Below are 25,751 nucleotides of genomic sequence, written 5' to 3' on the forward strand. Positions count from 1 at the left end.
TAGATGCAAGCACAGACAAAGCAGCATTGTTGTCCGTCTCATCTTAGTGCACACTGTTTTGCAGTTTATATTTAATGTGTTGAGACCAGTTGGACCTGTAACACATACACAATGGATTCATATTTATTATTATATTTAGAAAATACCTATTTAGGTAGAGCGTTGGTCTGGGAAGCGGGAGGTAGCCTGTTCAAACCCAGTTGATCCCACCAGGTGTGGCCTTAACCAAGTCATTTCACCCTAGATCCCCAAGTGCCCCACGTGTGGCTGCTCATTGCTATTCCTTGTGTGTGTATGTCTTCAACACTGTAGTTGTCTTAGATCTGAACTCTGTTTAGAGATCTTCATTTCAGTTACTAAAATCATTTGCATTGTTATATAGGTCTGGATTCAGTGGATTTTTATTGCAGCAGTGAAACATGATCCAAAAAATTGTATGAGGAATATGTTCATTATCAGTAATATGTTCATTATCAGCAATAATAAGAACCGTGAAACTGCTGCAAAGTGTTTGTGTAAACTTTAGATTGAGTGCAACCAGTAAAACAGCATATTACTAAGGTGAGCAGAAGAAGGTGTGGCTGCAGACACAGACACGCACACACGCAGAATAGGAAAAGTGAAGACGTACTGTAGTGTCAGTTAAAAACAGAATGTACAACATAATTACCAGGAGCACAAGAAAAAGCAGCAGAAGACAGCAAAGCTCACAGAAACGTCAGTAAGTAGTAGATCATAGTGGCATTACTAAGAATTTCAGCTATAGTTTACTAAAATGTGTTTTAAACAAAAATATCTCATGTTTGCTGACAACTGGGAGAACTGAAGATGGCGCCTGGCTATCTTGTGGTATTTCACATGCGGTTGTTTTCCATCCCTGTAAGAAGGAAATTGAGAATCTATGACTGTATTTCAAACTCTGCTTGTTTTATTAGATATAAAAGTGTACATACATTGTTTCAGTGTGGGAGAATAAACAATAGGACTAACATAGGAACATGAAGAGCATTAACCAGAGGGAAGAGGAAGGTAGGAGTAGTGAAAGAAAAAGCAGGTCGAGTTGGGGGTAGAAATCATATTTCTACAGTCTACACAGTTGTTTCATTTAATTTGAAAGATAATTATTGACTTTATGATGTAATATTAGGTGATATTAAAGTATGAAAATTAATCAAGTTAAGTACACGTGTCATTAGGAGAATACCAGTGTCTGCTGCAGGATCATTCATTCAATCATTACTAGCGTCTCTCCACATAGAAAGTGTGTTGATGTGAATTGAGCAGCATGAGTCAGTGTGAGGACAGAGTGGCGGGAGCCCCTCTCAGCAAAATACTTCAATTTGGAGATGTTGACCAAAGTCAGACTAAAGCTCAGAGGTGAGAGTCACAAATGTTCACCAATCTCAGCACTCAAATACATTTTGATATCTGTCATTATTTCTTGTTTATATTTTTGCAGTACTGAGCCTAGGCCTGGTCCCATCTCTTTGTCTGCAGAGAGTGGCAGGTCAAGGGATTCTTGTATTGATTTCAAAGACAGCTATGTCAAACAGTAAGTATTTTGCTTGTTTTGTCTATTTTTTGGTCTAGCTGTTTTTCTTTTTTAGGATCCTTCAGAGGCCAGATTCTCACAAGCTCAGCTGTGCACACTTGGAGAAAGCAGTTTAGTTTTTTAAATTCTTTACATCAAATAATCATTTGAAAAAACTTCTAAAATAATTATAGTTTTGGATATTGAATTCCATATATTATGAAGCTGCTCCTGCTAATCAGTCAGACACTGGTGTTGTATAAAATAGGATTCGTTGTGTGCAAAAATGCTAAAATGCTGTTTTATTCTAGAACACAAGGGTCACTAGGGGTCGGCCTCTACGGTGATATGCCACATTAGCACCTTGTTTTCATTGCGTAATAGTGTGTGTTACAGTACGTCCAATTGGCCTGCAGCGGCAATAATATATTATTTGAGATTATTTGACATTTGGCTTTTAATCCAAACTAGAAAACGTAATTTCTCAAGAAATCATGTGGGAGAACTGTTTTGTTGCCAAAAAGATGCCAAAGGATGATTTTTTTCTGCTGATGTCAAAAAGTTGACTATGACAAAACAATGAAAACGACAAAACGTTGACAAAGATTAAAATGATGATTAAAAGGATGGTGATTAAAAGGATGACGATTAAAAAGATGACCAAGGTCAAATAATGACAAGATTAAAAAGATGACAACGATTCAAAAGTTGACCAAGGTAAAAAGATGTCAACGATTAAAAAGTTGAAATTGCATTGTTGACAATCATGAAAAAGCTGACTAGTATGGAGTCGAATTAGAGTCAGTATTTATTCAGTTCAGTTTATTTATTTACGAAAAAAACAAGTTCACATATGGTTTGCACTGTAATGTCACTTTCACCTGTACCACATAAAATTCAGCGCAGCAAGACAGCCAAGTTCTAACACATACACAAATGTCGTTCTGCCCACTTTGATGTAGACACAAAACTCTTCAATGCAAAAGAGAGCTTAGTGCAGCATTTGCAATTACATTTCGCATATGAATAATGAAATAAATGTAAAGTAAAATGCTTTGAAGCAGCTGGTCAACTTTGTAGGAACATACCGATACCAAGTAAATACTGGATACTTTTTGACAATGAATGCATTATCAAATATAAATACAATTTCCTGACTTTTATGAAGCCCAGACAAAGTTCAACAGTAAATAGATAATATACATAAGTGGTGTTGCCACTGTATTTAACAGCCTTTTTGCAGATTGTACAGGCTGCCATTGTTTAATTTTTGTCTTGAAAATATAACCACACTCTTTCCTGCTTCCATCCTTTTTCTTTGTCTGTGTCCTCCTCCCTCTTTCTTTTTATTGGCCTGAGTCATGTGAGATCTCAAAGCAAGAGAGAGGTAAGGGTGGGTGTTGGTGTGTGTCTGCTTCGCTCTGGCATATGGCGCACAGGCAAGGCGCTTACTTAGAGACGCAGACAGACAAGATAGTTAGGTCGCCCCTTTAAAAAAAACGGCAGCAGTGTGGAGAAGTAAAAATTCAACCAAAGTATCATTTTTTTTTTTGTTGGGGTATTGATCAATATCAATACCTAAATAAGCTGCTGTAGTCGCACATTGACAGTACTCTACGTCTTTATGAGGCCATGTGTGCTCAAATTACTATAGATATTATATTATTAACTGTATTAATTAAATCATGACCCATGACCACGAATTATGTGAAACCAATGTATTGTATCATATGTGAAAACGGTGGGTGTGTACATATTCTTAAGCAACGCCTGGTATTTAAAGACACAAAAATAGACAACAAGAATCTTATTTATCTGTGGCGCATTTCTGTCTTGAACTAGACAGAGCAATTATAACTTTGCGGTGAAATGAAAATAATTAAGACATTAACTATGTTGTTCAGAAAAAAAAATAAAGCTGCATAGTAAGAGCACTGACAAGGGATCAAACTCATGCCAACTCAGCCAAGACAATAGTAACTCAGCTTAACTATCAGACTATCAGTGACAGGGGAGGCGGGGCCTCACCTCACCTGACAAAATACCATAATATACATAATAACATAAAACAGAAATCAATATCTGTCCACTGATCGTATTTTCTCTACATTTTCCAAAATTTCTTAACATTTGTACAGGTAAAATGGCTGAATATACGCATTTCCGGTCCTAATATGGGGAGAAACGTGAGAAGACGCATCACTGAGCCGAGCCTCAGCCCAGGGCTCCAGCTCCCATTCTCAAGCTGTTCTTACATGGGTCAATACGTGGAGCATTTGCTTCCTGTTTCACAGCTTGTCACCAACAAAATGCAGATTTTTTCTTTACCGTAATTTTCTTGGCTGCTACTTTCAGGCGATTCTCTGTTTTCTTTCTTTTCTTTTCTTTTCTTTTCTTTTCTTTTCTTTTCTTTTTCAAGATCGGGGAGAATTATATAAGTCGTCTTAGGACATTTTCAAAACTGGACTTTTAGTCAAAACAAAAGCTCATACTGTAAGTGATGGAAGACTTAAGAGCTTAAAGGTTTGCTTCAAACTACGGGACGGAAGACAACTCGCTCTTTTCAAACGAACTGGTACACCCGAAAAGGCTGGCTGTGCAGCTGTGCTGCCACAAACAAATGGTTTTCAGTTTTCTAAAAAATAATTGATGACACCAACTTTTTAAGTTAAGTAAAGTCTTGTGTTGATTTGCAGTCCTGTGTTAACTAAAAGTACGAGTGCTGTGTTAACTAAATAAGGCAGAAGTCCTGTGTTAACCGAAAGAAAAGTCTCATGTTTTTATTAATGTCCATTTTAAGTGCGGTAGGTCCAGTGGTAAATCCTGTGGTATTTTTTAAATTCAAAGGTCCCTTCTGTTCCTCCGTTATAATTGAAGTAATTGTGTTCGCCCATAGTGAACATAAAGATACTCATTCAAGTTCTTTTATTGTAAGTCTGACTTCGGAGAAGTAAGTGCCTCACCAGCCATGAACCTCACCGCACGCCACAGACTATGTGAGGATATGGGAATGTGGCTGTAGAATGACTAGTCATGGATAATCTCTTAATTTGAATGTGACACTATTTACTTGATAGCGAGTCTTTGCTCTTTATACTCCCCACATTAGAGCACACAATAGGCACTTCATAGTAAAATAGGTTTGGTGTAATATATGTATATTACAGGTAGGAATGAACAGTTGGACCTCAGTTACGCTGAGGATTGGAGGTGCATTGGAGGCTTCTAAACAACGTTGCGGCTTCTGGTGGTTAAAACAAGACTAGCGTCCAGATTTTTTTCAGCTCGTTGCAGGATTAAATGTTGTCCTTAGTTGGCGACGCATCTGTTGCACCATGGCAGTACTGCGGTGAAAACGGTAGTCACTTTGAATTGATACCACTGTATATATATTATTAGAAACCACATTTTTTTGCACTGGGCATACAAATGAGTTTAGATGTTAGATACAGCAGGAAAGAGAGCAACATGGAAAAATAAAGAGCCATTTTTGGGGTTTCAGGTGTATATAGACAAAGCTTAGAGTTTAGAAGTACACCCCATTCTATTTTGAATGTTTTCCTTTGGATATGGTCATAATGAGGCAGTGACATATTTTGTCATCTGGTCCTAGCTAACCTTTGTCCACCACACCACAGTTTGGTTATCTGTGAACAGAAATAAGGTGGTCTAATGCATTATTCCTTTACAGAGTCAGTAAGAAGAGCTCAAAGGTTCGCAGTGGTCATTGTGTCCAGCAGCATGAAACCCCCCTAGGTGCCATATTTAAGGTACATGTGTAATTACTACTTTTAAATCTATTGTGTTCCAGTGGTTGGCTGTCAGAACCAGCAAAGCTTCTCTGCCTAAACATATTCAAAAAAGCTATTCTTTGTTGTCTGCTTTCTTCCTGTCATGTTATATCATCCTGGTTGTATATTATGTTATTCAATCATACTCCAGAATCAGGTGTCATCAGGTTCTATTAATCTACCTGAGGCGTCAGAACCAACACAGCAGCACCTTCTGTAAGTGAACAGACAAAGCCAGTGATTGGACGAGCACTTCTGAGAACGTGAAAGGCAGAATGCTGCAAAATGTCTGAACTAAAGCCAGAGATCTGTTATATAACTGCAGCTGACGCTGTATTTTAACCCAAGGTGCTGAAGGAGGAGACAATATTTTCTTCTCATAATTGTGATGGAAACATATTATTTTAAATGCTTCTCAACAAGTTACAACAGAGAAAACACAAATCTAGATAACACTAGAGTGGAGACACACGACTACTAAGGCCAACAAACAAAAGCCTTACAGGAAAATATTCAATAGCATAACATCAAACAAGCAGGGTGTAATATTTCTGCAACAAACCGACAAATGACTGGACATAACATACTAGGGGTTACAGTAAATAATGAGCTTAAGACACATTTCAACATAATAAACTTGCTGTAATTGCAAAGAAATGGTGGTCTGGTAGCTCAGTAGATAGAGCAATGGCTAGGGAAGCAGAAGGTCCCTGGTTCACCCCCTAATCGTGGGACCTGTCCTGTTGGGTGAGAAAGACACTTCATACGGCTCTTACCAGGTGATGGGTAAAAATGCATTGATCCTATGGAAATAAAAAAACAGAATTGTTATAGTCACTGAAGGCATGAAATTATCAGCCTGCCACTATTGTGTTCAAAATAACCTCCGTGCTGCACATTTTAGACCATTTTAGATTGTTAGTCTTACATCATAGATCTGATTTTGGCGTAAAGTTGTATTGTGTAATTTGTATTTCATTTTGTTTCAGTTACTGGAGGAGAACATCATGACTTTTGTGAAGAACGAACTCAAGAAGATGCAGAAGCTTCTGAGATCAGACTATCTAGAATCCATGGAGAGTCAGAAGGAGGATGAGGAGGAGGAGTTGAATGATGAAAATGAAAAGCAGAGGAGGAGCAGCAGAGACGCATTTTTGAAAATCACACTGAACTTCCTGAGGAGGATGAATCAGGAGCAGTTGGCGGACTGTCTGCAGAGCAGTAAGAGTTAACAGACTGTATGGAATAAGTCTAGTTACAGCTAAATAGATCTAAGCACTAAGATGTTGGTTGAGAGCGAAGTAAACTTGAATTTGTATAGCAAACTTTAAAAATCGTTTTTTTTAACGTTTGACAAAGCATTATTAATATTCATAGCAACAAAACTGCCATTACACTCAAAATATAATCAGGTCTAAAAGTTGGACTTTATGTAATTTAATTACATGTAAATTTTCCATGTAACTTTATCACATAAATAAGGAGTTAGGGTTAGGTCAGTCAGGTTAGCGTTATTCAGTTTTTATGAAATAAAGGATTACATATAGTTAATGCAATTTACACATTGTTAGGGGAAATTGTTAGTTCCCTTTGTAAATCTTAAATAAAGTGGACACAATCAGTTGAGAACTTTTTCAGGATTTTACTTGCAAGGAGTGAGCAGTTTACAGCAAAGGCAACTTCTTCTGACTGAAGAGAAGACAAGGATTCAGCTCACTGGTACTCCCCATTTCTTGCAGAGTAGAAGCGAGGGAGCTTCAAGGCCATAGCACAGCTAACGAGGCTTTAGCAAAATATCTTTCAATGAATAAATGCAGTATTTTTCCAACACACACAAACCTTATGTTTGTGTGAAATACTTACATAATATAAGCTCATTGATTCCCTTGGGGAATTTGTGTTCTCTGCATCCGACCTGCTTCCTCACTGGAGGTGAACATATGGGGCACAGTCTTATTTAAAGACCTGGTGGGATCAACTTGCATATACATAAAAGTATAAATATATAAGATTGATTGCTTATTTATGAACACTAAAAACATATTAAAATAATTGAAAAATTATACAGTTAATACTTTATTGCTATTACTTATGATATAAAGTACCAACTCCTTCAGCCAGGCCTCAAGAGGTTTGGTCGGCACACCTTGAGTCAGAAGGTTGTCAGTTCAAGCCCTGTTTAGTCTTACTTATTACTACTTACTTATTTGAAAAAAAGTTTCCCCAAGGAAATCAATTATCTAGGTTTTATCTTATTTCATGTTGTCACAGCGCTCTAGGTAGCAGACCCACATGCACAGCTGAGACAAAGCTTGGTGATGAAGAAGGTTTAATAGAACTGGTAGTCAGGCAGGCAAGGGTCAATACAAAATTGAGGCAGTAGCGGCGCAGGCAAGGATCAGACAGTCGGTGGTCGGGAGGCAGGCTTAGGTCAGACTTACGGTGAAGCAGGATCAAAGGTGAGGCAGGAGGCAAGGTCAGGAAAAACAGGGTCATACACCCATCAAGCTACGAGATATAATGCTGGACTGCTGGCTAGTACACACAGACAATCTGGCAACTGGGCAGGGCTAGAGCTGGTGCTTAAATGCCGAGTGATGATGACTAGACAGGTAGCAGGTGAGTAATTACTAACAGGACACAGGTGAGTCAACTAAAACCGGAGGTAAAGCTGGAACTGAAAACATGGGCACTGAACAAGAAGTGGTACAAAATAAAACCAGAAATGAGTGAGAAACGTAACTAAGTGACCCATAACCATAAACTGATCAGATAGTTAACGTTCTTTATTACCTATACATCAGGTACAGTATTTGAAAAAACTAATATAATACTTAAAAAAATATATAATGTTTAATAATTATAAATATGTTTTATTAGGGGCAAGAATTCTTTTTTTTCTGAGTGTAGCTACAAACAATTAGCCAATAAACAGAGTGCTTATTCCTAAAAAGAAACCTGAAATCAACAAATATCCTGAAGAAAATCCAAAATGTCACTTCAGTTAAATGAACTAAATCATTTGTGCTAATCAACAATTCATTAATTGCCATTGATGGCCTGTGGGTTGCTTGCATGTCAGGGATCTGATACTTTCTAAATCATTACACAAAATAGACTGATCAGGTGAAAATCTGATTGTTTGTTCATTTTTTCAGAATCTCCTCTTATTTGCCAACACAGACTTAAATCTAACCTGAAGAAAAGGTTTCAGTTTGTGTTTGAGGGCATCGCCAAAGCAGGAAACCCAACCCTACTGAACCAGATCTACACGGAGCTTTACATTACAGAAGGAGGGACTGGAGAGGTCAACGATGAACATGAGGTCAGACAGCTTGAAAGAGCATCCAGGAAACTAGACAGAGCACAAACAACCATCAGACATGAAGACATCTTTAAAGGCTCAGCTGGAAGAGACCGGCCCATCAGAACTGTGGTGACCAAGGGAGTGGCGGGCATCGGGAAAACAGTCCTAACACAGAAGTTCACTCTGGACTGGGCTGAAGACAAAGCCAACCAGGACATACAGTTCACATTTCCATTCACCTTCAGAGAGCTGAATATGCTGAAAGAGGAAAATTTCAGCTTGGTGGAACTTGTTCACCACTTCTTTAGCGAAAGCAAAGAAATCTGCAGGTTTGAACAGTTCCAGGTTGTTTTCATCTTGGATGGTCTGGATGAGTGTCGACTTTCTCTGGACTTCCACAACACTAAAATCCTGACTGATGTCACAAAGTCTACCTCAGTGGATGTGCTGCTGACAAACCTTATTAGGGGGAACCTGCTTCCTTCTGCTCATCTCTGGATCACCACACGACCTGCAGCAGCCAATCAGATCCCTCCTGGCTTTGTTGACATGGTGACAGAAGTCAGAGGGTTCAATGACCCACAGAAGGATGAGTACTTTAGGAAGAGATTCAAAGATGAGCAGCAGGCCAACAGGATCATTTGCCACATCAAGACGTCACGAAGCCTCCACATCATGTGCCACATTCCAGTCTTCTGCTGGATCACTGCTACGGTTCTGGAGGCTCTGCTGGAAACCAGAAAGGGAGGAGAGCTGCCCAAGACACTGACGGAGATGTACATCCACTTTCTGGTGGTTCAGTTTAGAATGAAGAACATCAAGTATGATGGAGGAGCTGAGACAGATCCACACTGGAGTCCAGAGACCAGGAAGATTATCGGGTCTCTGGGAAAACTGGCTTTTGAGCAGCTGCAGAAAGGAAACCTGATCTTCTATGAGTCAGACCTAACAGAGTGTGGCATCGATGTCAGAGCAGCCTCAGTTTACTCAGGAGTGTTCACACAGGTCTTCAAAGAGGAGAGAGGACTCTACCAGGACCAGGTGTTCTGCTTCATCCATCTGAGTGTTCAGGAGTTTCTGGCTGCTCTTTATGTTCATCTGACCTTCATCAACTCTGGAGTCAATCTGCTGTCACAACAACCAACCTCTCATACATCTCATACAAATCAAGAAGAATTTGCAGAAACTGACCTTTACCAGAGTGCCGTAGACAAGGCCTTACTGAGTCCTAATGGACACCTGGACCTGTTCCTTCGCTTCTTTCTTGGTCTGTCACTTCAGAGCAATCGGATGTTCCTGCGAGGTGTGTTCAGACAGCCACAGGGTAATGCAGACACCAAAGGGAGAACATGCACATACATCAAGATGATGATCAGTGAGAATCTTTCAGCAGAAAAAAGTATCAATCTGTTCCATTGTCTTAATGAGTTGAAAGATCGATCTCTAGTGGAGGAGATCCAACAGTACTTGAGTTCAGGAAGACTCTCCACAGATAACCTCTCTTCTGCTCAGTGGTCAGCTCTGGTCTTTACCCTGCTGACATCAGAGAAAGATTTGGATGTGTTTGATTTGAAGATGTATGCTGCTTCAGAGGAGGCTCTTTTAAAGCTTTTGCCTGTGGTAGAAGTCTCTAAGAAAGCACTGTAAGTACTGTAAGCACACTGAGTACAAAGAAAGTCCCTTCTATAACGCTAGTGCAGCATGTTGAAAAATCAGAATGATTTCTAATGATTTCTTATGTTGTTTTCTATCATTTCTACAGACTCAGTGGCTGTAACCTCACAGAGAGAAGCTGTGAAGCTTTGTCCTCAGTTCTCACGTCTCAGTCCTCTAGTCTGAGAGAACTGGACCTAAGCAATAACGACCTGCACGACTCAGGACTGAAGCTACTTTCTGTTGGACTACAGAGTCTGCACTGCAGATTAGAATCGCTCTGGTGAAAATGCTTAAACAAATTTAAGATACCATTCAGGTCTGAAGCTAATGTTATGAAAGATTTAGCAACCTACAATAGTTACATCTTGTTTGACATTTTTAAATACAATTGTACTCAACCTTTACTGTATGTTGTACTGTAAGTTCAGGGGTTATTCTTGTTTGAATCAGTAAATGTTAAAATTACACTGATGTAGTCAACTGCTCAAGTTTCAGTGACCCTAAACCTAATCCTTACAACATAAAACTGAAGTATCATTGGTGTTTGATTTTTATTTGTCTTCAGGTTGTCAGGCTGTCTGATCACCCACCATGGCTGTACTTTTCTGGCCACAGCTCTGAACAACAATCGCCACCATTTGAGTCAGCTGGACCTGAGATATAATTATCCAGGAGATTCAGGAGTAAAGCTGTTATCTGACTTAGTAGAGAATCCACTGTGGAGATTGGACACATTCAGGTAAAGATAAAAAGCTTCTGTTTCTGTTTTCGACTTACAAGCTCTTCCCGGCACTAATGGGACGCCTCTCATGCACTTGTCAGTGATCCCCTTTCTTTGCTGCTCGAAGGAAGAGTGAATATTCTAATGTAGAAGAAGGAGCTTTGATCTAAAAAACATCTGACCCTGACTTTACAGGTCAGATTCAAAGCTTTGTGATCAAAGCTTGAACCACACTGAACTCAAGGCAGAATGATAGTCAGTGATAAGAATACTCAGAGTTATTTATTTAAAAGATGTCTCAAACACATAAAAAGAGTGATTGTGAGGTATAATGGGCTTCCCTCATGGTCTGCTCATGTCTGTTGTCACCTGGTTGTAGGCTTGAGTTGCGTAGTCTGCTTGTGGTGTTCCTGTACATATGTAATATGTAACTGGTGGGAAGAGATAAGTTGGGGTAATGACTGTAACCCTAACATCCCATTGTCAGTCATGAAATCAGGTCTTTAGGACTTTGTTTTTTGTGGTTCCTGGTCAACTGTGTGCTATTCCAGCTCATTGGTGGGTGTAGAGTATTTAGATCTAGTGTTGTAATCTGTCAGGTGCTAGTATGTCTTGCTCAGTTCACGTGTCTATGTTGTCTCTGTGCTCCCTCGACTTTTGGTTTGGCTATTTCTCCATGTTGTGTGTGAGGATCCTACAACATCCTAGTTGCTGTACTAGATAGTGGGTTTAAAATAGGTAGTCTGTTTTCTCCTGAAAGCTCCAGTTATTTTTAGCTTAGGTATTTAGTGCTTTAAAACATGTTTTGCAGTTTGCAGATTCATGTTGCTGTATTTACAGATTGAGGGATTTAAGTTTCCGTGTCTGGCTGAGATTTTGTGTTATTAATTAAAGTCTTTGTCTTTCTTGAAAATATGCCTGAGTTCTAGTGGTGTCTGCGTGTGGGTTCAAGTCCTGTTTTACTGGTTGTGGCATCTTTGTCAACCGTCTAGTCTTGTGTCTTCAGTTACCTGAGCACTGTCTTGTTTGTATCCTGATATCTAAAATTGTTTTGACAGATTTGATCTGAATTTGAAGCTGAAGTTTTGTTTTTTTCTGACCCCGTTTTTTTTAGGGTGGAGCCTGGCGGAGTTCAGTGGTTGAGACCAGGACTGAGGAAGTGTTAGTTGTTTATAATTTGATTCATGAAAACAAAAAAGCAGTATTCGGTTATTTTCAAACTTGACATTCAGATGACATGAGTCATCATCAAACTGATGACAGATCAATAACTGAAGCTGGGTTGTGTCTTGTTTACGTTATCAGATTTCTGTGAACTTGCAATCGACCTAAACACAGTGAACGGACAACTACAACTGTCTGACAACAACAGGAAGGTGACACATGTGGAAGAAGACCAGTCATATCCCAATCATCCAGAGAGATTTGACCACTGGCCTCAGCTTCTGTGTACTAATGGTCTGACTGGTCGCTGCTACTGGGAGGTTGAGGTAAAAGGAGGCGCTCATATTGCAGTGACTTACAGAGGAATCAAGAGGAAAGGTAATATACCTGACCGCATGCTTGGAGGAAATGCTCATTCTTGGACCCTTTACAGCTGTGATAAATACTACTCTCCCTGGAATAACAACAGAGGTGCAATGATCCCATCCTCTTCCTCCTCCTCTGGCTCTATCAGAGTAGCAGTGTATGTGGACTGTCCTGCTGGGACTCTGTCCTTCTACAGAATCACTTCTGACAAACTAATCCATCTTCACACCTTCAATACCACATTTACTGAACCTCTGTATCCCGGGTTTAGGCTCATGTTTGCTACCACAGTGAAGTTGTAAGCTAGGTTGCAAACCACACAAAGTGACATTTGATGCTGTCAATACTGAAAGTTTCTGAATTAAATCAAAGTAAATGCATTAAATTGTAATTATAGTCATCCATCAAAGAGAATGATAAATCAGTGTGGTGGAAATTTCCCATATAGAGGCAGATGAGAGAGTTGTCTTTTGGGAGATTTATTATAAAAAAAATAAAAAATAATAATGGGGAAAGCAAATCAAAAACATGGATGCTGATTGTGCACATCAACAAACCAAAAACCAGCTGGGGAGGTCGGTGCATACACCACGAAGGTGTGATGCAAAGAGCCTGCAATCCTCAAGTTGTATCCTTTTAACCGCTTTTTCTGGCTCTGGTGGAATGTCTCTCTGGACCAATAGAATTGTTTGTACCATCTTATCTCGCCGTGAGGAAGAATGTTTACATTCTCACTTCTGCATCATCGTGTCTTGTTATCCAAAGGAAGGAACACCAAGCTTTGAAGACAAGATACATTCAGTTTTACAGCCTTGGGCCTGGTGGGGAGTCAGATAGGATGGAGCCAGAGTGGTACAAGACAAACACATATCATAAACTATTAGTTTTTTAGTTTTTTTTTAGTTTTTTATTCTGTTCTGCCATGCCGTTTTCCTGGTTTATGTTTTAATCACGTGATCACACAGCTGTTTTTAATACGGTCTATAGTTCAGTATATAACCACCAGCAGTTACCTTTGTTCCCTGCCAGTTCGTTTTTGTAAGTGACTATGTTACGGTCCAGCTTTCTGTCTCAAATCTGAAATCTCTTTGTTTCAACTCACTCTGATAAGGATGAAGACGTTACGTGCAAGCCGCAGTACTTCCTTTGTTTGAGCATGTGGAACCTTAGTAATCATTCTGTTAATAACAGTTTATGCACATGAGGTCCCCCAACATTGGTTTAATGTTGATCATGCTGTAAAATAAGCAATAAGATGATGTAATGTATATAGGGTGATGCTAAAGAAGTTAAACAAAAAAATCCCAGGTTTCGGCTGATTGGAAACAGACACCATGGCAGAGGTATACTGTCAGGTTTCGGTTTTATTTCCCGTTTTTATTCTGAAGGACTCTGTTTTCACTCAGTCATGTTTGGTTTCCTGTTTTATTTTGAAGTACGTTCGGTTTCGGTTTCCCTCTGGTTATTTCCTGCTTCACGTTCCGGTTGTCATTACTAACATCTGTCCCGTATTAATCATTAGTCACCTGGGTATTTAACCACCACCAGTAACCACAGTAAGCTGCCAGGTTGTTTGTTTACTCACCTGTTCGGCTTTCCAGCATTCTTACCTTGTTACCTTGCCGTGCTTTTGATCCTGTTTTGTACCTGACCACGTCTCCAGCCCAGCCTGTGATTATCCTGTCTGCCTGTGTGAGTTCTGACCATTGCATGTCTTTGACATCCGTCTGCCTTATCCTTGTCTGTACTGCTGCCTATGACCTACCCGTGTACCGACCTCTGCCTGTCCGACCAAGAGACACAATAAATCCTCTGAAGCCTCACGCTGTGTTGGCGCTGTGCATTTGGGTCCTCCTCTGTGTGTTCCTGACATATACTCTGACTATGGGGTGCCAAATGTAAAAGGAGCACCTAATAACTAGTTTTCTCACATTTAACTAAATGACACAACATGTTTTCTCACATTTAGTTAAATGTGCAAAAGTCTAAATGTAAATGTAAATGTTAAATGTAAATGTTAAATGTTCGCCGAGTGTAAAATGAATATTCATGAATGGGCAAGTAGACTCTACCCCTACCCTCAAACAGCGCTGGTCTAAGATCAGAGACGCGAACTCAATCACCTCAAACAGTGCGCGCAAACCCCGCCCACATCTGATCTGGAAACTTGTTTTTAGCGTGGACGTAACTTTGGCTAGCTAGTATAGTTAGCCAACTAATTCTCCATCGGCGCCACAGAAATATTCTTTTTAAACCTACTTAACTCCTCATTAATGGTGTTTACGACAGAACGGCAGTTTGAAGCGGCGCCTCAGCCCGCACACCTGCCGTTACAGCCCGTTCAGTCTCCCCCAATGGGAGGGAGTCGGAGCTGGCAGGCTTCTCTCCAGTATATTCGTGCACCGATCCAGAGTCAGATGTGGGCGGACCTATGCGTACTGTTTGACGTGTTTGAGTCTGCGTCTCTGATCTAGGATAATAGGGGGTGGAGTCTACTTAAATATTCAATTCGATCATTTAACATTTACATTGAACATTTAACATTTACATTTAACATTTACATTTAACATTTAACATTTACATTTATATTTAACATTTACATTTAGACTTTTGCACATTTAACTGTGAGGAAACATGTGTCATTTAGTGAAATGTGAGAAAACTAGTTATAGGTGCTCCTTTTACATTTGGCACCCCATACTCTGACAGTCTGAACGAAAACTGCTAGCAGTAGACATAGGGAATTAAAGAACAACGTTTTAATTATTGTATTTTGATTTTGAGATTTTAATTAGATCATGCGCTTGGCGTGGTCACAGCAGAAAAACAACACCACAATAAAGCAATTACTTGATCCCCTGAAGACAGGACTTGCAACCCGCGGCTCTTTTTTCATCCTTATTCTGGGGCTCTGCCTGATTCGGAAAAATAAATATTTATATTTAAAAAAAAATACCAAGAAAAATTCTTCATGAATCCATAACTTTAAAGGTTTCATTCAAATCAAGGCTTTGTTAAGATAATGCTGTATGAAGGTATTTAGTGTCTGTCCACAGTAGGTCACCCTCAGAGGACCAACAGTCTGGTGGTTAAGGCACAGAATCTCCCAGCTAGAGACTCCTGGTTTGACGCTTGCCTCTGGTGTCTTTTGTTTACCACACAACTTCAAGTAAAGCAAAATGTAGAGATCTGCGCACCCCATTTTCTGTTGAGGCAAAAATAATCAGACAAGGCAAAGTGCATCAGTGCCTCCACAATGGAAAAACGTTCAGAAAAAAGTTACAGTACGCATTATCCTCCATTTACAATAGGCTTCACTTCACACCTGTAAAGAACTGGGGCCTGTTTCAAGACGGAGGTTTTGTGGAAACTCTGAGTTTGTTAACCCCGAAATAAGAAAAACTCTGAGTTTTCGGATTCAGAAAGCGGGGTTACTTAAACCTGTAAAGCGGGGTAAGTTTAAACCTGTTTCAAGAAGCGAGGTAATCGAACCTCAGAGTCAGTTACTATGGCAACTTACTCTGTGAACCTAACACAGAGCAGGTTTCATTCGGGAAACCCAGAGTTTCCTTTGGTCTCCGCCCCTTTTTAAAGTGAAACGTGTTTAAATACCTCATTTAATCTTTCAGTACATTTATAGATTTCACCTATTTCCTTCGCGCAGAGACCAAAATTTCCGTTTCTAGAGGATCCTGTAAATCAGGACGCTGTATTAATTCACACGGCATTGAATTAACGCCGCAAGAGGATTTTGACGCCCCGAGTTAATTTTCTGTCATATCGCCGTGCATATTTATTGCACACATTACATTAGTGAAACCACTGTATGTAGAATAGTTCGATCTCAAGCTCTTTCCTTGACACAAGCTTCTTAAAGCCATTAAAGAGGAGTTTCACAGGATTGCAGCTATGTGGTAATTAATTTGTTTCATTGAGGCTAATCTGAAAAATGATGATCAGTTAATGATATCTTGCTGTGATCTGAAATAAACTGATAAATGTACAGGTGCACTGACTATTCCTTCTAATGGTCACTGTAACTGACATTGCATTGTTTACATCACCAAGATCATATGTGATGCTGCACATATCATAAACGTGAACTCATTAATATATGAGTCAACCCTAAATAACAGGCTGCACTGGGGTAAGTACATGTATCTCCTATACACTTATTTCAATGCATGCACTACACACTCACAGGAGCACTTCTATGCAGCACTAATGTAATGTGAATTTTCTTCTAGGAGAGATTGATAGCTTTCTGCTGGAGATAGGGGTTAATGCCAGCCCACACTACTGACCCCTGACCCAGAACCTGAAGTAGGCCCCCAGCAGCAAAAGTAGCCTATGTAAAAAATCAAATATATAGGTAGGCCTCTTACATTTTACAAATGCACTTGTATCTTGGGGAGTGACTGGTTCTGGTGAACTCCCTCCAGGACTTCCTTTAGCCTCTGCTTTCCAGTGTTCATGCCGAGGGCCTTCTCCTCTGCATGCGTCAGTGGTGGAGGTGCAGGTCCTCCACCAGTTGTTTTAGCCTCTGCCTTCTTTCTGTTGGTTGAGTAGAAGTCAAATGATTTAACTGTGTGAAAACATTACAGCGATGTTGAAAATGCTGCTGCACTGCTATACTCTGCATGCTATTTAGTTATTTAATATGTCAAATGTTGTAAAATCAGGTAGTCTACACACATATGATGGTGCCTTATACCTGTTTGAATTGTGTTTTTACATTTAATTTTTAGCCACGTTCTTTTATGCCTGCAGGATTGCGCCTACATAAAAACTGAAATTAAACTTAATATTATTACGGGTTTTGGGTAACTTTTATAAACCTAATTAGATTAATGTAATAATTGCTCTCCATAAAACTTATTGAATTATCATTACTTTACAAATCCCACATCAACCACAACAGGAATTTTAAAAATGCATAGACATAATACTTTTCATCGTACAAACATACATCGTAAAATCGTTTCATCATACAAACATCGGTATTTTATGCAATTACTGAAGTAACGCCTTAGATGAGTGAAAAATTACTTTACAAGTCCTTACTTTACGAGTGAAATATAACAACAATACTGAAATTATTTAGCATTTAGTTACGCTGAACACTGTATGATTAAAATTTAAACTTACGCATTGACTCGGGCAGCTATTTTCTTCCAAGCTAATTATTTCTCTTTAGCCGCTGCAGCCGTGTTGCTTTTTCTACGGAATATAGACTCGTAGTCGCTATTTGCTTGAGGTATCATATCCATTTCCGGACGTCTTTGTCAGGATTTATGTTTCTTAGTTACGTTTGTCTAGTCATATCTGGTTTTATTTTGTTCCACTTCCTGTTTAGTCCACACACAGAGTACCCAGCTTTACTTCCTGTTGTTATCATCACCTGCATCTCATCTGTAATCAGATCATTTAGTATTTAAGCTCCACCTCTAGCCATAGAGGTGGAGCTTGACCCATGACCGTCCTGTACTGTAAGTCGACCTCTGCTTGTACCTTGACCACGTCTCTGCCGGCTTTGTATCGCGCTTAACTCTGAGTCAGTCAACTCAGAGTTGCTTAAACCAACTCTTTTCAGCTGTTCTGAAACCGAAAACTCCAGGTTTGTAAACTCAGAGTAAATCAACTCAGAGTTTCGTTTAAACTCAGAGTTTGTTAAACCTCCTTCTTGAAACGGGCCCCTGGCTCATCAGTTGAACAAAGGACTGTGAGAATGTAGTGACCCAACTTTCAGACCACCTGGTTTAGAAAATGGTTAAATGAAGTGGATGTTTATAAAATCTGTAAATAAAAAGTCTAGCTAGTGCTGTGGATTGGTCGTTCTGTCTGAAAAGAGGCTCTCTATTGTTATGTTCATCTAAGCTTGATTAGAAGATCCAAATGCTCTTTTTAAAATTTAAAACAGGTCCTGAAGCAGGCAGACAGATACACACTAAATCCAAGCGAATATGAATAATATATAGAATGAGAAATTAAAATTTTCATTAGATACATTTGTAAAGTCCAATTCAACCTAATACACCCAGTAACTGATAAACCTCCAGAAGGTAGTTTGACAGCTGTGGCAGCGTGAGCTACCAATGCTTATCTATGATTTAAAAAAAGCAAGTACAACTATCAACTCTGACATGAAGTCAACTTTTCAAGTTTTCCCAACTTTTTAGTTGACTGTTTAGACAGACTATTGTCTGTCTGTCTGTCTGTCTGTCTGTCTGTCTGTCTGTCTGTCTGTCTGTCTGTCTGTGTGCTAGGGAGGGCAGACAGACAGACAGTTTAGAGACAGTTTAGAACTGACATTATCAGATGTCAGTTGACATCTGACAATATCTATGTCCTCTTCTCAGAACTATGCCTATACTTGGTGTTTGACCCTAACTCTACAGATCAGACACTAAAGCTCCACCTATTGGTTTTCCATGGAATTGCGTCTTTGGTGCTACAAATGGGGGTGGTCTCGTTAACATTTTTAACACCTACCCCAGACAGACCAAGGAGGGGGGCTGCTGACAATCGGCTCATGAGTGTGTGATGAATGTCTGATCAGCGCCAGAAAGTGCACTGACAGTCGAGTGAAATCAGCGAAAACGAACCGCTCCATCTGCATGTCTCTCAGCTGGCCTGGGAACGCCTTGGGGTCCCACCGGAAGAGCTGCAGGAAGTGTCTGGGGAGAGGGAAGTCTGGAAGATAAGCGGTGGAAAATGGATGGATGGATGAATAGTTTATAGTAATAGTAATAGTGAGGTCCCCCAACAGTGTGTGTAATCTTCTGGTCTGTACAGTGTATACATTAATTCCCCCAGCAGTCTATGTCTATTGCAGCTTAACTAAGAGATTAACAATGACTAACAATCATTGCCAGTGACTTGAACCATCTCTAACCATAAGCTTTAACAAAAAGGAAGGTTTAAGCCTGATCTTAAAGGTGGAGAGTGTGTCAGTTTCTCAACCCTGAACAGGGAGCTGGTTCTAGAGGAGAGAAGCTTGGTAGCTAAACGCTCTGCCTCCCATTTATACATTTAAAGAATCTAGGAACCAAAAGTAGCCCAGCGCTCTGAGAACATAGTGTTCTGCTGGGAACATAAGGAAATATGAGGTCTTTAAGATATGAAGTAGCCTTATTATTAAGTGATTTGTAGGTGAGTATGGGAATTTTAAATTCTATCCTACATTTTACAGGCAGACAGTGCAGAGAAGCTAATGTAGGAGAAATGTGATCTTTCTTCCTAGGTCCCATCAGAACTCGGGTTGTAGCCATTTGAATAAATGTTAGGTATTTAAAGGAGCTGTTAGGACTTTCTACAAGTAAGGAGTTACAGTAGTCCAGCCTAGAGGTAACAAATGCATGGTTCCGTTTCTCTGCATCGCTCTGAGAGAGGATGCTTCTGATTTTAACTATATTTCCAAGGTGAACATAGGCGGTTCTGGAGGTTTGTTTAATGTATGATGTAAAAGAGAGACCCTGGTCAAAGATGACACCTGGGTTCTTCATAGTCTGAATCTGAAGCTAACGTTATGCCATCCAGGGTGGCTATCGTTAAAATTAACAAACTGGAATCTGTTCAACAAGTAGGATTTAAACCATCCCAGTGCTGTACCTTTAATTCTAATGTTATGTTCTAGTCTCTATAATAGAATGGTATGATCAATTGTATCAAATGCAGCACTAAGATCTAACAAGGACAAAAACTAGACCATTGTCTGAAGCTAAGAGAAGATGATTAGTGACTTTAACTAGAACTGTTTCTGTGCTTTCTGTGTTTCTATATTTTTTAAATCCTGACTGAAAATCTTCGTACAGGTTATTCCCACTCAGTTGGTCAGATAATTGTTTAGCCATGTTTTTTTCAAGAATCTTAAAAAAAGGGTACATTTGAAAGTTAGTGGCTAGTTGTCCAGGGGTCCAGAGTAGTTTTTTTCAATAAAGGTTTGACCACAGCCACCTTAAAAGACTATATGTAAAGACTGGTTTCTTCTTTAAGTAATCTTGTTGGAATTGGGTCTAAAAGACAAGTAGACGACTTGGAAGAGTTAATTATTGAAGTTAACTCCATATGAGTTATGGGGGAAAAGCTCTCTAAGTAAGACAGAGGAGTTGGTAATTTTCTTTATCCATTCCAGCTGCTCCGTTTGGACCATGTCACGGAGCTCTGCGGGAAAACACGGGGAGGCAGAACCTGCTTCTTTATTAACAAAGGTTGGTGTACAGATGTCACAGTGTTAAAGAAGTTCTGCAGTCCTCACGTCGAGTGCTTCTTTGTCAACTGCTGTCCCTTTTGTCATCCCAACTATAGGCAGAAATCTAAAACTTGTAAACCTGTGGTCAGGACGGTGAAAAGTTGGATGGAGGATTCCAAACTGGAGCTGCAGGGCTGCTTTGACTCTACTGACTGGGAAGTTTTTGAAGTCACAGACATCCATGAGCTCACTGACACTGTGACAGCTTTCATCAGTTTTTGTGAGGACATGTGTATACAATCGAAAAATGTACGCAGATACAACAACTACAACAAACCATCTTTTTCACTGGACTTATCGGCCAAGGAACCCCTGCCGGCACTTAGGATCTGTGAAGGAGATGTCTGTCGACTCCTTCAGAGGCAGGAAGCAAGAAAGGCACACGGACCTGACTGTGTTACCCCAACCTGCCTGAGATCTTCAACAGGTCTCTGCAGCTGTCTACAGTGCCCAACTGCTTCAGACAGTCCACCATCGTGCCCCTACCTAAAAAGTCCACCATCACCAGCCTGAATGGTTACAGACATGTCGCCCTGACATCCGTAGTCATGAAAACCTTTGAGAGTTTGGTCCTGAGGCATCTGAAGGACATCACAGACCCCCTGTTGGACCCCTGCAGTTTGCCTACAGAAAAAACAGATCGGCTGATGATGCAGTAAACCTGGGACTGCACCACATCCTTCAGCACCTGGATATGCCTGGCACATATGCCAGGATTCTGTTTGTGGACTTCAGTTCTGCTTTTAACACCATCACCCTGGGAATACTCCACCACAAACTGACCCAGCTCGCCATCCCCAACTTCACTTGCCAATGGATCAGGAGCTTCCTGACCAACAGGAGGCAGCAGGTGAGGCTGGGCAGCATCACATCTGGCACACGCACCATCAGCACCGGCGCACCACATGGGTGCATTCTCTCCCCACTGCTCTTCTCCCTCTATACCAACGATTGCATCTTAGGGAACCCGTCTATGAAACTCCTGAAGTATGCAGACGACATGACCGTCATTGGGCTCATCCAGGACGGTGATGAGTCTGCATACAGACGGGAGGTTGGAGCAGCTGGTTCAGTGGTGCAGTCAGAACCAGCTGAAGCTCAACATGGTCAAGACTATGGAGATGACAGTGGATTTCGGGAAGAATCGCCCCCTTCCCCCCCACCATCCACAACAACATAGTGTCTACGGTTGACTCATTCAGGTTCCTAGGGTCCATAATCTCACAGAACCTGAAGTGGGCCCCCCACATAGACACTGTCCACAAAAAGGTCCAGCAAAGGTTGTACTTTCTGAGACAGCTTAGAAAGTTAATCTGCCCCAGGAGCTGCTGACCATCTTCTACACGGCCATCATCCAGTCTGTCCTCTGCACCTCCATCACTGACAAACACAGACTGCAGCGGGTGGCCCGGTCAGCAGAGAAAATCATTGGGACTAAGCTTCCATCCATTGAGCATCTGTACCAGGCCAGACTCAAAAACTAACATCGAGCAGCAAGCATCATTGATGACAGCCCACATACCCCACACACAAACTGTTAAAACTCCGCTCCTCTGGCAGGCATCACAGAGCTATTGCCACCAGAACCACCAAACACAGTGCTAGCTTCTTCCCCCAGGCTGTGTCCGAGCTGAACTCCATCACATAGAGAAAGGACTCAGTAAAAACACGTGTGGTGCAATTTTAATTTATTTTATTCTTTATTTCCTTTATGCAAACAATGTATGTATATAACTGTAAACTGATATTTAAATAATTACTGTTCAGTAAGAAGGTATGAAAAGGCCAGATGCAATCGGTTGTTTGTCTATGCAAACCTGGCAAATAAAACAATTCTGATTCTGAAAAAGTCATTGCTGCTGAGATTTAAGGGAATAGTAGATTCAACACAGCTATGACTCTTAGTCAGCCTGGCTACATTGCTGAAAAGACACCATTGGTAGTTTGGTATGATTAAAACAATTTTAAAACAACAGATTAAAACATTTGCTCCCACACCAGACAACAACACTCCCCCATTCTTAACCTTCCTGGGAGACCTTGTCCAACAGCATAATGCCTGCCGCATTTACACATCAGTGGTGATAGGGGGATGCTTCAGGTCCCTGGCCTTACTGGACACTGGTTCTGAAATCAGCAATCAATATAGCAATATCTTCAGATACTTTCTAGGCAACTTCCAGGACCATGTTGTCTCTTGGGAAACCCCTACAGGTCGAATCGTGTAACATTAACATCACTAGTTGCACACAAGTCAAGTCCCCCATTGTTAAATGAATCTGGGTTACTATTGCTTTCCAAGAAGTGACTCTTGTGTACCCATTGTACATCTGCAATCTTGACACAGAGCCAGTGCCTATTGGCCAAGATCTGTTGAGCTGAGTGGCACCTCTTATTGACTATCACAGAGGTCCAATCTGGGCTCAGGCCAGTGTCCCCAAACCATTGGATCTTGGGGACAACCGACCAAGATGTGACGGACAGGTCACTGCAGTGGAGAGGCAAGGCCAAGAGTCCATCATCAGCTCTAAAGTGCCAGACTTGCCAAACTCTTTCCAGACCCATGGTTCATTTCTCACCGCTCTGACAAATGAGAGCCAAATCATCTACAGTCAAAAGATCTTGGTAGGCATTCATCTTGACAACCTTCCAGTGACTGAGGCGCAGCTGACACTCCGGTCATAAAAGATCTCCATCAGCCAAGAATTGTATGACAACTTGTGCCTGCAACGACCACCTTTGTGCAGCATAATCAACGGCTCCTCCCAGCGGATCAGTCAAGACCCTCTTTAGGGCAATCGGGGTCTGCGCCACCACCATCCAGATTGATGGGCAGGCCATCAAGCACTTCCTAACTGTAGTTCCCCACTTGCAACCCCCCGTTCTTGTGGGCGCCAATCTCCTTGTGCGGCTGGGTACACATCCTGAAACAATCAACCAAGTCTTATGGTCGCAGGCCAGTCCAAGAAGCATCTCACAAAATCCTGAAATGGAGAACATGAAATCGGGACAGACTATTCCCCACGCGTGCCAAGTTGCTGCTGAGAGCGACAGTACCATTCCCCCCAGAACAGCAGGTAATCCCATCTGTCTAGTAGTCATGAAGGGGCAGAAGATTCATGGCTCACAAGCACTCTTCCAATCCCTTCCCCGCTTTGCCAAACTTAACTTGACGGTTTGTGGCACCACTCTCCTAGAGTTGGACAATCACGCAACTTACCTGTTGGTCCAGAATCCAACCAACACCCCAATCCATGTTCAGGCCCAACAACCCCTGGGCATGTTGTTAGAAAGCTCTTACCATGATTTTGAGCTGACAGTGCCTGTCATTGGGAAATTACCAGCATCTCTATTTAGAGATGAAAGTGTGGGAGACGTCCTTCTGTCTCACCAAACGGGAATGGTCTCTGTGATGCACTATGAGCCACTGAGAGACCAACCAATCTGTGGCGCTTGAACCAGGTGGTGACATGCTGGTCTATAACTTGGGAACAACACCTCTCCTGTAGAAGAGGAACCTTCCCTCGGCTTTGAAGCACAAATCAACCAGCAGCTTTAAAATGCTTATGCACTGACAACTGAGGTGCAAAAAAGAAGCCTTTCGAGATCTCATTCGCGAGTTCAAACCCGTCTTCTCGCAAGATTCGCATGACTGTGGGGTCACTGACCTACACACCCTGCGTATCTCCACTGACCCTCATGTACCACCAACAGTAGTGCGACATTACAGGATCCCTCTAGCAGCATACGAGTCCATCCAACAGATCCTGGACACGCGTTGAAAAAGAAGATCATAAGGGAATGTAATTCGCCATGCCAATCTGGCCGGTTCTGAAACATACAGGGAAATGGCGTCTTAACATCGATTACTGACCCGTAAACAAAAACATTCCCTTGTCTCGATGGCCCATTATTCCCTTAGACCAAGAACTAGCTTAGGTAAAAGAGGCACATTTCTTCTCTACCGTAGATTCTGCCAGTGGCTTTTGGGCAATGAGAGTCGACCCAGCTGACCGTATAAACTGAGCGACGCTGTTGCTCGTGGTGACCTCATCTATGTGGACGATATTCTCATGAGGAGCCAGACAATTAAAGGACATTTAACAGAAATCTGGCATGTGCTCTCACAACCCCTGGCTGCAGCTAAGCTAGCATTAGCAAAGGGCAAAGTGTCGAACCAAGGTGAAGTATATTGGACTGACAGTGGGCCAATATGGTATTGAGCCTCAGGCAGACAGAATCCAGTCTATCAGGACCACAAAAGCCCCAAACACAGTGTCAGAGCTCAGGAGCTTCCTAGGGGTCTTTAATTACTCACACCAATTTGGAGAAGACTACACTGAGCTAGCCAGGCCCCTCACAGAACTCCTCCGTAATGACACTCCCTACATATGGACAAAGCACCAACAATAGTCATTTGAGCAAATGAAAGAAGCGCTCAGCACAGCCCCATGCCTAGCTTACCCTGATAAGGATAAAAAATTCTATCTGGAAGCTAGCTTCTCCCACCAAAGCCTTAGCGCTGCTCTGGCCCAAAAACATGACACAGAGAAACATGTTGTTGCCTATGCAAGCCACCCACTGAGTAGCGTAGAGGTTAAGTTCTCAGACTGTGAAAAAGCCTTGCTAGCCACCATCTGGGCTGTGGAACATTTCCGCAGTTATATTGGTGGTCAAAAGATCATCATTGAAACCTGCCACCATCCTGTGTCATTCTTGAACAGCCAGAGACTCAGAGAAGGCAGAGTCTCTAACTGCCTGAATGATGGCCCTACAGGGCTATGACTTTCAAGTAAAGAGTCACAAGGTGACACTGACCCAAGGGCTAGCGGATTGCCAACACTGTGACTGTGAAGGACAGCCAGATCCATTACTGCTGGTCCAAAACCTCACTTACACTGCCCTCCAACCACCATTACATCTCCCACTTCCCTTGAAAAGTCAATGGGATGAAGAACGCCAGA

General features: G+C 41.3%; 1 protein-coding gene and 1 long non-coding RNA gene across 2 annotated transcripts; both read left to right on the forward strand.

The window, feature by feature from the left end:
* The first annotated feature begins 596 nt into the window (after positions 1–596).
* On the forward strand, positions 597–12,943 carry LOC114870546 (NACHT, LRR and PYD domains-containing protein 3-like). Its single transcript, XM_029175353.3, has 9 exons — positions 597–1,377; positions 1,460–1,552; positions 5,223–5,301; positions 6,312–6,543; positions 8,481–10,272; positions 10,392–10,565; positions 10,851–11,024; positions 12,121–12,167; positions 12,312–12,943. Exons 1-9 carry the CDS (start codon positions 1,286–1,288, stop codon positions 12,836–12,838), a joined length of 3,210 nt encoding a protein of 1,069 aa, XP_029031186.1. The 5' UTR covers positions 597–1,285; the 3' UTR covers positions 12,839–12,943.
* Positions 12,944–19,222: 6,279 nt separating this feature from the next.
* LOC121202774 (uncharacterized) lies at positions 19,223–22,640 on the forward strand. Its single transcript, XR_005898702.2, has 2 exons — positions 19,223–20,746; positions 20,844–22,640. It is a non-coding gene; the product is annotated as an uncharacterized LOC121202774 (long non-coding RNA).
* Positions 22,641–25,751: the final 3,111 nt, after the last annotated feature.

This window comes from Betta splendens, chromosome 2 (assembly GCF_900634795.4).
Source record: "Betta splendens chromosome 2, fBetSpl5.4, whole genome shotgun sequence".
NCBI lineage: Eukaryota > Metazoa > Chordata > Actinopteri > Anabantiformes > Osphronemidae > Betta > Betta splendens.

What these genes read in the sequence shown, in the direction of transcription:
- LOC114870546 (XM_029175353.3), top strand. Translation starts at nt 1,286, where the DNA reads ATGAGTCAGTGTGAGGACAGAGTGGCGGGAGCCCCTCTCAGCAAAATA. An exon ending in AAAGACAGCTATGTCAAACA is followed by an intron (nt 1,553 to 5,222) that starts GTAAGTATTTTG and finishes ATTCCTTTACAG; the next exon opens with AGTCAGTAAGAAGAGCTCAA. An exon ending in GGCGGACTGTCTGCAGAGCA is followed by an intron (nt 6,544 to 8,480) that starts GTAAGAGTTAAC and finishes TCATTTTTTCAG; the next exon opens with AATCTCCTCTTATTTGCCAA.